Source organism: Corvus cornix, chromosome 2 (genome assembly GCF_000738735.6).
Source record: "Corvus cornix cornix isolate S_Up_H32 chromosome 2, ASM73873v5, whole genome shotgun sequence".
Classification (NCBI taxonomy): domain Eukaryota; kingdom Metazoa; phylum Chordata; class Aves; order Passeriformes; family Corvidae; genus Corvus; species Corvus cornix.
This window is the reverse complement of record NC_046333.1, coordinates 51,232,120-51,246,074: the sequence shown is the minus strand read 5'-3', so window position 1 is coordinate 51,246,074 and position 13,955 is coordinate 51,232,120. Positions and strand designations below refer to the sequence as shown.

The 13,955-nt window shown below is 38.7% G+C and overlaps 1 protein-coding gene across 6 annotated transcripts in view; it reads right to left on the bottom strand.

Moving 5' to 3' along the window:
- Window positions 1-13,955, bottom strand: part of ETV1 (ETS variant transcription factor 1) — a 66,235-nt gene that overhangs the window by 25,126 nt on the left and 27,154 nt on the right. For all 6 annotated transcript variants that reach the window (XM_010399097.4, XM_039571565.1, XM_010399098.4 and 3 more), the window contains 3 exons: window positions 7,469-7,598; window positions 5,703-5,891; window positions 1,603-1,850 (listed from right to left, as the gene is read on the bottom strand). In XM_010399097.4, the coding sequence (XP_010397399.2) occupies window positions 1,603-1,850; window positions 5,703-5,891; window positions 7,469-7,598 (567 nt within the window). The remainder of the gene's footprint in view (window positions 1-1,602; window positions 1,851-5,702; window positions 5,892-7,468; window positions 7,599-13,955) is intronic.

The following is a 13,955-nucleotide window of genomic DNA, read 5'->3' as shown; positions in this document are numbered from 1 at the left end:
GGAGAAATATTTCACCCTGGTCCCCTTCCTATATAGTGCTAACTCAAATTTACCTAAGGATTGGTTCTTTGCTTGTCAAGAGTAATAAAGGAAAAAGCAGCTCTACTTCCCAAATTCCCCCATTCTAACATCGAGATCAACTCTATAACAAGCACTTTACATTAAGGATACCAGAGAATACCCCACCAAATAGACAGTGTTAAGTTAGCTACAGAAAGAAAATAAAAAAATAGTTCTATACTATATCAAATTGCAAGATAGCTTGTCATGAGCTAAAATTTCAAAGGACACATCAACTCAGCTGCCATGTAGCCTTTGGAAAATAAACTGCAAAAGCATCTAGCCAGAGACTAAACCAGAAGGAAAGCCCTGGGAGTACAGCAGCACCAAGAAGAAGAGGGAGTCAGAGTGAAGTCAGACAGAGCCATCCACTCCCCCTGCCCAAGTCAGCATGGGTGTGTATGAAAGCAGTGTACCCTCCTCCAGAAGCATAGCTGGGACATGCTGAAATCCCTTCCTTTCAAAAGCGTGGCACACACAAAATAGGGCTGAGGCAGAAACTGAGGAGGAGCTGCAGAAATCACTTACACTGAAACTGAAAAACATTTTGATTGCATTTTCTTGGCTCCATACCAATCAACTGTTTAACCCCACCTAGTGCACTCCACATGTTTTAAACTCAGCTTCTTTCCATACCATCTTTCCAGATTTCTTCTTTGTAGTTTCCTTCGCCTTGTTACTTGGTGCTCATTACTAAACTTCATTTTTGACTTCCTAATTCACTCTCTCTTTTCCCAAATACAATATAAATGTTATGTTGCAATTGTGTCAAACATTTACAGTGTTATTCCCTTGATTTATTTTTCTATCCTTGCTTATCTTTTCTATTTTGATCAGAAGCTATTGAGAGCAGACTCTGCCACCACCTCCTCTGTTTTGTACCGTCTGTAAAGCAGTAAGGTTCCATTCCAGTTGCCCCATAAGCACAACCATAACAAACATTATTAATAGCAACAGTGTATTCTCTACATCAGCAACCTGGCATCTCAGATTATGTACCTCCACAAAACACTGCAGTATGCACAAATTGAGAAGCTGACACCAGTTTGGCCGATTCTTCTCCCTCATCAGTTTTATAGCTGTATAAACCCCACTTCAGTGGAGTTACTCCTGATTTAAAGTAATGCAAGCAAGAGGAGGAAGAGTCCTCTATTTCCGGCAGACAAATGGAAGAACTCATAAAATGGAGCACACAAATTCAGAGGTCAAAGATGAGATAGTACAGAACAATTTCCCACTTAACAAAGCAGATTTGCACCCATGACTTTCTTCCTCAACTTCTTTAATGTGTGCACTTTCTGGACAGAGAAATTCCAGAAAATTCATTCTAGAAAATGAAACCCTTTAAAGAGCAAGCAATGGTGGCACGAGTCACATGTATTATGTAGCAATCTTAGTACTCTGTAAGCTGTCTCAGACATAATTTGTGAGATGTAAGTGTCAAAAGAGCAAGTTTCAATTCATACGCTCAAAATATCAATAGCACTGTCTTGGACTCATATACCCCTTTGCTATGCAGAACTAAAGGAGAATCTCACCTACCTGAATCATATGCAAAATCCCTAGGTTCCTGTTTAATCATCAGAGGAGGGGGGAAATTTTGACTGGCTGCACTGCCAACCATAGCGTTGTGTTCATAAACTGGATCGTGGTACTCCTGCTTAAAACCTTGAGGCGGGAAAGGGATGTTTGGTTCAGACATCTGGCGCTGATATATTGGACGTCCTTCCCTTGGCATTGCAGGCAAAGGTGGGAAAGAATTGCAAGGTTCAGAGAGCTGGCGGCGAAATCTAGAACACAGATTAGAGAGGTCATGTAAAGGACTTGAGCTATGTTCCATTTCCCAAAGATCTTCACAAGCCATTATTAGTGGCTGTTATCACTTTCTCAGTAACAAACATTTTGCTTATGATCATGCCAAGTGCTCCCATCAGGATCACTTTCATTGTACAACAGCAGCAAGCAAAGAAACAAAAATCCCACCTATTAATACCAGCTCTAAGACCTGTCCCCACCACATCCTCTTTGCTTTCAATATCTTCTCTCAACAGAAGAGGCAAACAGGAAATGCACCAGCTTCAAAACAGTAGAAAGACTGACATTCTACCACAGTAACATGAAGGAGGTGTAAGTAGAATTCTCTGCTCTTTCACAAGTGTTAGAAACATCTTGCTCGTACTCTAATTCACTCTTACCCATCTTACTGTTACACGGAAACCATTCTGACCACAATAAACACATTTTGAATAGAGTATTGTCTGCTCTAACATTTGGAAACATTCCAGGGTAAAAGCCCACTGTTCTGTCCTCTCAGGGGTAGTGTCATGAGAGATCGACTCGCAAGGATGGCACTGCATTCCAACTGTAACAGGAAGGGAATGTCAGCACCCCAGTAAAAGGAGAGGGTACAAATTTTTGCTACAAGAATTAATTACTCTCCTGCCTTAACCTTTCCCCTTAGTCATTTCTACATGAAAGTTGTAATCTGTACAAGCCATGCTGCCATTTGCTATTCCCAAACGCTCTTTAGTCGACATAAAATAAGATAATTCGGTTTTAAATTAACTTAATTTACATGCAATGCTGCTCTCAAGAACCTATGCTTGTTTTTTCTTCCATAAAACCTATCTACCTGAGATAAAAGTCCTGAATGTAATTACTTGGACATCTGCAGGTTCAGAAGCATACAGAAGAGTACAGGGATGCTCTTTTCCCACTGGACCCTGATGAACTGCATGATGTCTTCCTGTTACCTCCTGCAGATTACCACAGTAGTAACCACCACAGTAGTAATATTGTGCCCATGCTAATCAATGGCAGATGCAATGTTCTTGCAACAAACTGCTTACTAGTCCTGTTATCACTTGCTATAAATAAAACACATGTAAAAAAACTCAAAAAAAAACCAACAAAAGAACCCAACTTGTACCTCTCTTTGGAAGCTTCTTACTGTCACACTAAAAAAATGAAGACCTGATCATTCTTGTGTTTCCTGTACTTTGGATCTGAACCAACTTTGGTTCATGCAAGCAAAAGACTTTCTCCTGGAGAAAGCTGTGTGAGTGAAGCACAATGCAGGGGTTTGATTGCACAAGCAATAAAATCCTTGACTATCATCACATAGATAGTACATGTTTCTGAAACAATTTAAACTCTACTACCATCTGTCATAATACTGCTGTAACTTGTTCTGACAAATATTTACTATCACAGCTTAATTATAAATACTGTGGAAACTACAAAGATAGAAACTATTACAATGTAGTAGTGGAAACAAAGTGAATTGTTCTAATGCTGCTGTAAATACTATAATTTTTGCAGTAGAAAGAGTACTGCACTGTAACATTGGGTTTTGCAATTCCACCTACACCTGCAGAAAATAAACTTAGAAACTCAAATGTATTATGAAACAGTTAGGCTGACTGGCACTGCATTCATTTCCCTCTTTTCCTTTTTTCATTAGCCAAAAAAAGAAGCAGAAATTATCATTAAGAACTGTCAAGGAGTGAATCAGAAAATTGCAACTTGAAGATAAAATAAGAAACAGGCTCACTCACAAAGCCTCAAAGGAAGTTAATAATACTTGTTGTACTGGAAGCTTTGTATGGAATCAAGCCATTTGTTTATACAAGTGGATTTGTTTCCTGTTGGTACTTGTTAGGACCACTTATCGTTCATATACTCATGGCCTGTATGAAGATGTATGGGCTGTATATACCAGATACTAATGCTATCCTATGCCACCAATGCGTGTTCCAAAAAATTGCGCCTTGAATTATAGATTCATATATAAACTCATATAGGCAGGTCATTTGTTTAAATGACATTTTCTGAATACATGTGTTGTAGTAGTAGCTCATCTTATAAATCAGGAAAATTTGAATATCACAAAAATATGAAGTATATGTTTGCTTCATACAGAAGATTCAAAACAAATAAGAAAATGGAGAAAAAATATCTTCCACTATAATTCCACCTTTCTTTAAAAAAGGAGAAAAATGAGTTTTGGGTTTGTTTTTTTTTTTTTTTGCTTGAGTCAGCTATTTCGGACTTCACTAGAACACATGATGGTCTATAATAGAAGGGAAGTGTTAGTGAAAAATGCCCTGAAGAACATGAATATCAAAGACAGGGAAGGGAGGGAGCAGAAATCATGTAAAAAGCCCACAAAGCTTGCACAGAGCAAGAGTTATGGGTACAGAAACTATACTAAGGTGTAAGCAGATGTCTACAAATACTCAGATTAGGGCTGACATACAGGTTCAGTGCTATCTTTGCAAGTTGCTTTATAACAAAAGATTTTTTTCCTCTGAAAAAATCTTACTACTGTTCTCTGCACATAAGCCATTTAGCTTCTGCCAGTTTCAGTCTCCTGATAGCTTGACTTTGCTGTATATACAGAAACACATTTATCCACCATCCTGTAATCTAAACCACTGCCTGGCTTCACTGGCGGCCTTTGTGGTTAGACCACAGTCCACAGCTGGGGAGGAGATAGGGACTATGGCAGGTGAAGGGGCCGATTCAGTGTTTCCTCACTGCCAGAAGGGCTTGTGGTGGTATTTAAAGCTATCTCAGCACAGCACAAAACAGCAATATTAACCTCAGCAACCTCCTTCAGAAGTGATCTGCGCAAATCCCTGGAGATAATAGCCCTTATTAGAGCAGAAGCATGCAAATCACACTCCTAACAACTGTTTTTCTTTTCAGGTCTTTTCTTAATTTGATAATGGTTAAGAGGTAAGACAAGTCTCTGAACATATATCTCTTTACACACCATTGGAATTTTAAGTGTTCAAGAGCAATCACAACTCAGCATACAAAAACAGGTTCATGCAATAAAGGTTAGGGTAAATAGAATTCCACAAACAAGTGTTTGGACTGAAAAAACAGAGAAATCCACTGAGCATATCTGTTGCAAAACTGAGCTAAGAAAGATAGTTGTCTGGGGATTTCTAACATATCAAAACAAAACAGGGTGACTTAAGGACAGTTTAAGCTTTAATTCTAGTCTCTAGCTCTTGTGGCTTTTACTCAGACTAATGTTATTCAAGCACGGTTTTTGTTGGCGTCTTTTTTTGAAATGCTATATTACAAAAGGACTTGGAAAAATGATCCACTCTTCCAAAGAATATTCTGAGGCAGGAACACTGTAACATGGCCACTTACCACTTAGATAGGTGAACTGCTTAGCAAGAGGCCAGATATTTATAGTTAGGAACATGCTTGCTAGTGACTTCATCACCTCATAGGGCTTTCCAGCCTCAAGTGAATCACAGAACTATAGAACAGCCCAGGTTGGAAGGGACCTTGAAAGACCATCAGGTCCAACCTTTCGTGGGAAAAGGAGCCTAGATGAGATTATCCAGCATACTGTAATCACCCTCACGAGACAGAACCAGCAGGTAAATGAAATTCTGTCACTGCTGATACGAACTCCTACACTAGTGCACCAAGCTGGGTGCCAGCCTTTCATAAACACACACATTTCTAACGCTATGAACCTTGCTGGTTTCCACCTTGATCCCCCAGCCTAAAAGGGAATACTTGCAGGCAGGAAGCCAGTACTAGCCTATATAAGAGAGTTGTAGCCACAACTGAAACACCTTCTGCATGGGTCCTTCACGTGCTTTGTGTTTTACCTGTGATCCATAGGGAAGCTGTTGTCTTGAATGGACTGGGATGGAGGGAGGTGGGTAGGGAAAACCCGGTCAGGTTTAGGAGTCTGAGCGGAGTTTGGGGAGGCATGGTGCAGCGGTGACACAGGAGTGCTGGATGGCGTTGGAGGGTTGGAGGGCCTCATTCCCACTTGTGGTTTCTGATCATAGGCACTATTAGTAAGGCAAGGGAAAAGCAAGGCAGGTTAATTTTTGCAAAGAAAGAAGAAAAACCAAAACCATAGCATCTACATCCAGAAAAAAGTCACCACAAGCACCCCATTTAGAAGCATTTGATTATAGTTAACTTATTAACCTGTTTGGGGCAGAAGAATTCTCTACTTTACACTAAGAAGAGCACAGAAGAAGTCATGTTAGAGGCCAGCGATTCAGCACAGCATTTTCTTCTTTGGGGCACAGAAGTGTATTTTTAAAGGACTCAGTCTTACAGTCACATTCTAACAGGAGGTATACAAAATACATAAAAGTAGAAGCACCTGGACTAGAGCACAAAGAGCTGACAGTGCCTGTCAAGACTCTTTTTCTTTTGCACAAACCACAAAGTGAGACAGTAAAACAATACAGCCAGAGGGAAGGGATCTGACCCAGAAAAACAATGGTATGCTGGCTTAGCTGCCCATACTAGGATGTCAGCAGCCTCTCCCGACAGGCTTTTTTTACCCCTCTCTCTCAAAAATAAACTGCTGGTCCTACAAATACATAGATGCTATTTTCAAGGGTGTCTCAAATCAGGAAAGGACTTGAGAACACTTTGATCATCCCTGTTTCTAACCAGAGAAATGCAGACATCAGGAATATAGTAAGCACAAGCTTGCATACTTTCCCATGTCAGGTCCCCTAGCACCCATCAAAACCCATCAATGGATTCATTTGATTTTTGAAACCAAAATCACTCCTTATGACTGGCAAAGGTACCAGTCTTTTCCTTTCTTTTTTCCCCTATTCATATCCAAAAAGTTAAATGTTATAATGCTTTAAGCGCTAAGTTTTTGTAATACATTAATGAGAATCAAAACTCACAAGCTAGATGAAAGTTTCTAAAATAGACTGAAACGTCAATAAGAAATCCTTCGCTGCTGCTGACACTAACAGAAGGAGTGGCACGTAAATGCAACCAAAAGAAAGTCAATAAGGAACGAAGAGGTACCAAGCCCCTCCACCCCCCACAAATAAATAACAGTTTTATTATCTATGCCTATAAAAGAAAACAACTTGCTTTTGAGTAAGTACCAAAGATGCAGGGACTAACGAAACACGGTTTTAAAAGGTAATCACCCATGAATATACACATACAACATCTGCAAAATTTGTCAGATACCTAATGTGTTGCTCAGACCTGCCAATCTCTTGCCTGTTACACAGATCTCTCTTTCCTAATGTGCATAATGCATTTTGAAAGTACTTTCAACACAGCTCACAGAAAACAAGATACTCCTTCCTTCTATTCCACGCTTGTACCCTGGGTTTTTAAACTCTGGCTATCTCCCATGGAGGAGAAATGGAGGATGTGCATTTTCATGAAAAACACTGCTTTAAAGTGATTATGTAAGTGTTTGATACAACTGTAAACAAATCCATCAGTGTTCATCAGCTAAATGCATTATCTCATCAGTCTGTTATCTGCTGAAGAGGTAACTTTTATAAGATCTCTGTTATGGTTTTATTACTCTTTAGTCAGTCCTCATTTAAATCAGCAGTTCTCACTGCAAAGATGCTCCTGATTGCTTTACCTGACATTGTACAGGCACTTTTCCCCATAACTGAACTTGAATGGTTGCTCTTGACTGCAAGCGGAGCCAAGTTCCGAACATGGGCTATGGGGTTCCTTCTTGATTTTCACAGGGAGACCATGAAAAGCCACTGGAAAGAGAAGGAAAATGCAATTAAAACCCAAGTACAATATCAACAATTAGCTTTCCCAAGTAAGCTAGACACTGCTAATTAAACACATGATTAATTAAACCATTGTAATAATAAAAACAATATAGGAAATAAACATTTCAAATATTTCTTTGAGTGTCAACTGAAAAATAGGCACCAGAGATCCTTCACATTGGCTATTATCTCTTCTATTGTTTAATAGAATGATGGCCAGCATCCCATCTCATTAGGAGGAAAATAACAGCCCACTTATATTTGGCTTAACTACTGTAAATGTTGTCAGAAGCAAAATACTTCCCAGGCACCAAATGTTTCTAAGTAATATCAGTGAGGTAGCTTTTAGCTATAAATGCAACAGTAGTCCACTTCAAAGAGTGCCACACAAATGACTCCAAACCAAATTTCAGATATATCAGCCTCAAGTAGATGACCAGTAATCTTTTTGTCGCACAGAATGCTTGAAAATTTGCAACAAAACTCTTGAAACTGTATGATTATATGCACCTTTAATTAAAAGTAACATCTAAAAAAAAATGCAGAAGAAATGGCTTAAGTAATTTTTCTTAAAAATAAACATGATAAAATCCTGGCCTGACCAAACTCAATAGTGACTGTGATATAGATACAAACTGAAAAAAAAAAAAATCATACGTTCTAAAAGCTAAAAAAAACCCCAGAGGGCGTGTGACAGAAATGCAGCATTAATTAGAAGCACAAGTTGGTCTGTGTTAAGAAAAAGGCCAAAGGTAAAGACAAGGTTAACCAGCAAATTAGTTTACGCCAGACAGCTTTCCTTATTTCATATCCAACTTTAACTAAAATTAAAGCAGAAGAAAATTTAAAGTTCACCTGACGTTGGCAAACCTCAGTAAGTGGTTAGGAGGACAAAGGACTAAAAGACAGGTATGTAAGAGCTTGAAAACACACCTGTCAGGTTTTAAATAAAATGAGGTTGCAAATACATTTTTTAACTCTGAGATGCCTAGAAATCAGAGATAATTTTATCATTGATTTTTGATGTTGTCACCAAAACACCATAGTATGAACAGCACATTCCTGCCTGACATAGACACTTGTATCTCCGTGAAAATCCATGTACATGCAGCAGTTCCTGTTAGGCAATCTCAGCACAAAGTCAGGCTATCATTACATACCATCAAGTAGCATCTTGCCCCTTCCCTTGCACCTGAACTTGGGAAAGACAACTTGTTGTAGACTACATATTTTCTGATACTAATGCATCTGGATACACACACCAGTGTTCAGTGGGGAGATACATGAAATGCTGTCCAAGAAGTGAGCATCAGAACCACTAAACTCTGGCATCTGTGAGTAAGGTCTGGATTCCAGACTTTTGCCACGGGTTTTCCCATGGTTGGGCAATGTTCACAGAACTCTTTCACAAACAGATCCTCTTGTATCCTGTTACATGACAGCTTCTACTACTGCCTTTCAGTTGAGTCATCTGCAACATAACATTATCCTATTTTGCCACGTATTTTCACAAAACTCACGAGAGTTAGAAGAAAACTGCTATTCAGCTATTATATTTGGTGGATAATAGTCAGTTATGTGGAAAGATTAGAAAGGAGAAGCAGACAATAAAACATATACAAATGCATATGCACAGCACAGCAACTTAGGAAACAGAGATGGAAAATGTGAACAGCACACGAAGAAAAGAATTCTTCCTGAATAAAACTGTCCGAACTTGGACTAGAAAGAAGACCACATAGACTTCTTGAAAAGAGATTCTCAAATTTAATAATATGGCAAAATGCAGCCCAGTCAGCTTTCCAAAGTAATTGCAAAACAGACCGATATCCAGTAGTTTGTTTCAGGATGTTGCTAGTGAACTTTTACTGCTGACTCTCTTTTGCATGTCTCGGTCAAATAATGCATGCCACACATTTAACCCATATGATGGGCCCCACAACTCTGGGATGGTGGCTCTGATGCAAAGGTAGGAAATCTTTTTAACTTGAATCAGAAAATTAAAAGACAACTGCAACAGGACTCTTTTTTAAAGCCAGTATCACATATTTGCACAAAGGCCACATGCTGCTCTATTTTTTTTTTTTTAATTTTTACTTTGCTACTTCCTTGGAGTTAATCTGTTATGAAAAATTACTTCCCTTATTTATTTTTAAATAACGGGAGTACAGAGACTCCCACACTACAGCCCTGTGCGGAGAACTGGCTGGGTATTTCATCACAGCGCTGAGAGCCTGAACGTCTGCTAACAGGCAGTTTTCCAGCTCACTGGCACAGGCACAAGTGAAAGCAGCACATTCATTTTGTGCAATTTGCTTTACCTTCCCACATGGAGTTGGTGCATGTAAAAGGCTGTTAAGTACTAAATTATTCCTTATCAAATCACCATCATCTGGAGTCATGATCAACACTAATTAAATTACTTTCACTGAACACGGCTCCAGCCTGCTGCCTCAACTGCGAGGTACATTTTATTTTGCTTACTGTACAGTCCTAGCAAGGTACAGGGCACAGTGCTAGAAGGCATCTGTGCTGTACTTTTAATTAAAGTTTACCTCACCTTCCTCCCAGCTTTATAAGCTAGGGTAAAGTGTATCAAATCAAGTAGGTTAACACCTTCACTTCATTTAGGGGAAGCATTACAGACCAAAGTGATTTTATATCAGATCTTTATCTTAACTACAGCCAGAAAGACAATGTAGCTGTAAAATTTAAAGCCCTCCTCGGGCAGTCCCCTGATACAGTCACCATGCTAAGCTTTATCTGTAACTCCTTAAGTGTACACTTTTAGAGGTAGAAAGGAAAAAAAGATAGGCTGATAAAAATACTTACTGCAATTTTGGGGGGCTTTCTTGAAGGCTACTTGCCCTTTCAGACCATATCCTAAGTGTGGCTGAAGATAACAGACTTATTTTAACAATAAAATTCTAAACACTCAAAGCAGCTTTTGTATCATCACTGAAACCCTCTGCCTGTCACTTCTGATTTTAGTGTGACACTCGTTCTATAGTGCATCTATTAAAAGAGAATTTAAACATACACTGTTTTGCTAAACTGTATTTTATATTATGTTCTCAATCCTCTTTCTTTTGAGGAGAGCAGGGTTGCTTATTTATACAATCTAATTTTAGTGCAGCACACCAGCTACCAACACATTCAAATTAACAAAGTGACATTTTAAACAACCAGCTCCTCACCACTTCTTTCTTCCTGATGGTAAATTCATTTTACTTAACCCCAGAACAAGAGTCTCAACCCTATTAAAGTAACGGGCTCTCTGCTTTAATAAAGATCTTATTAAGAAGTGACCAAGGGCCAAGATTTCATCCCCAGTGATTACTTACAGATAACTACCTCCGAACTTGAAAGGCAAACAATCTTACCATGTGTATTTAGATGGATGGCTTCAACACCTCATCTCACCTACCATGCAAAGTCAGTCTTATCGGTATCAGAAAGAGACCTCTGCCCCACAGACCCTGTCTGGAGCATCTCCAAAGCCAACACAGAGATATAAGGCAAGCAGAAGGACTGCTACCATCTGTAGCAAATTGCTGAAAGTATAATACATTACTGTATGCATATTCTCTGTGCATAAATATATCTATTTATATCTGCAGAGTAAAAGGGCTTGCCTATTATACATAAAGTGCTGTTGTACAGATCTAGATTTTATACAAAGCAGTAATGATTTCACCATGAAGCAAGCTCACATGTAACATGCAAAAACACAGGGTGAAACCTGCCATCCTTCCTTCAGAAGTGCTGTTCTCCTTTGCTATCTATCAACAGCCTAATCCCTGAACATTTTGTTCATTATAACACCCAAAGAAGACTTAAATGAAGAACAAATTTTATGAAGATCTCTGACATCAAAGGAGGAATTTGTTTGTCTCAGAGGAGTCTGATATGTGTACACCTTCTAACCTGAGAAACAGGAAGTGTACCACCTCTGTACAGATAAAACTGATCTAGTTCTTTTGAGAAAGCCCTGAAATGCACTGCATTAAGCAATGGCTTAAAATATTTTTCAATTCAGGAGATGATTATTCAAGATGGAGAAGAAATGAGGAATATGTTATGTGAAGTGGCAAGTCATTTCTCCTTTGAACTTAAGGTAACATTTTAACTTTCAAACTTCATATTCCTGCCCATGATAAAATCTTGTTTTATTTTCTGAAGAATGGTTTTAAACATACTTTTAAAAGCCATGAAACATGTCACTAATTCAGTGACATTGGCTAATGGCAGGTGATGCTGACTCCACTGACAAAAGAGACAAAGATGTCCCATTCAACACTTGTAGGTCAAGAGCATGTACTATATGGTAAAAAATCCATTGACAGCAGTTGATTTTATACCACACTTGTTCCTGCTAGTGAACTCCAATGTCTCCTAAGTAATACCACATTCACATGTGTTAAGTTTGAGGACTTTGAGTACCTGGAGAGAAAAGGAAGTAACAGTAAGTCATGGTCTAACATGCTGTTTCTGAGCTGCTTTTCAAATTTATGCTCTCAAATCATTCTCTAAACCTGATTCTGTAAATAAACTCACTAATTTTTATCATTGATTGAGGCAAAATTTTTAATATGCAATGTAAGTTTTGAGAGATTTCTTGAACACATTTGAATATAGGGGACTTGACTAACCGCAAGATGAAAAGACAGATGCAAAAATACTTAAGCTAATACCACTGAAACTCCAGGTACTAGACTGACTGAGGTGACCCGAGATAATACTTGGTAAAATTTCAAATGCAAGAAGAAAAGGCCCCTGTACTGATAAAGCCAACACTGTCACACTTTAAATCTATCTCTCGATACACACAGCAATGCAGCAGGCACTTCAGATACATCAGAGTCTCTCCAAGATTCTTTTCCAGTACATTTACCTCTGCCAAGCCCTCCCCTTCCCCCAACACACAAAAATCCATTACTAAAGGGTCTAATCTCAGCTATCAGCACAGAGTGCCTTTTATGGAGCCATTAAACCATTTCTCTTGTTTACAGTGCCTGAAGAAAGATGTGAATTATGTCTGTGACAAAACAGGCGATAACATTTCTAAACTGCTATCAAAATGCAAACTGAAATACACTTAAGGACAGGGACCCTAATTCGTGTTTTTGCGATTTTCCTCGCTCACTGTGACTTAACAGCACTCACCTGATGATTCAAACAAATTATTTATGCTGTAAGTACAACAGGTAAGCTTTAATAAAAAAAAAATCTTCTTTCAAACAGTTTATTGAATGGTTCGTCAAAGAGCGTAAAATGCTACTTACATCTTAGGTGATAGAAATGACCTAGGGTGCTCTTATCAGTAGACATTTTTAAAAAATCCAAACACAAACCCTGTGGGTTCACATAAGTCCTGAAATGCCCTATTTTTGCAATGGTCACCTTAACACTTGAATCATACATTCAGTATAAGTATTTGCATATCTGATGCACTGAGCTATGAAACTAAATACTTTCTCTATAGCTTTCTAGGTGGGAATATCAGGCTTTATACATATTTTCCAAAGAAGTTTCAAAAATGTGCATTTAACTCATGAAACAATAGCCTTCTGCATTCTGGAAGGTATTTATTGATTATTTATTTCTAGATCATGATGATTTGAGCTTTAGACCTTTGAAGACAGCTGCACTCTGAATTTCAACAATCATTTAATAAGCGTCAGATTAAAGACATCAGGGTGCCAAAGCAGGGTGCTCTTTCAATTTCATTGTACTATATATTTTGATGAGAAGTTTTACTGGTAACTTTGAGATGCTCAGGAGTCATCAGAAGCAGGTACCTGACGTAGCTGACCATTCATTCATACTCTGGAGGTTATTGTGCTGCAGCTGATTGTGGTATGCAGCCTAGTATATTAACAAAACCTGAAATAAAAACAACAGGTAGGAGGGGTGACAGATTAAGAGAGCTGGGACAGTAAAGGCTGGTAATCAAGTTTATTTCCAGCTAAACTGTTCCCACTGATTTTGAATTAAAAGCCTATAAATATGTAAGACTGCTACAGCTGAAGACAGAAGTGACCGCAAGCATGGATGTCTGAGGCAAGATCTGCAGTTGTTTTCACTCCACGTGATCTCTTGCAAAAAAACGTTTTGCTTCTGACCACTGCAACAGCTGCAGAATGAGCAAGACTTGAAGACTGTGGACTGATTTAAAAGTGGCTGAACAGATTATATCTACACAGACTCCACCAAGTTCTTCAACCATTTATCTATCAAAGTCACCTCTATCAGATCTTAGCTGAGCTCCAGTCAACTGGATTTCATTTAGGTCCTGCTCTTTACCAAATATTGGAAGAAGTTGGTGACAAATTGGATATC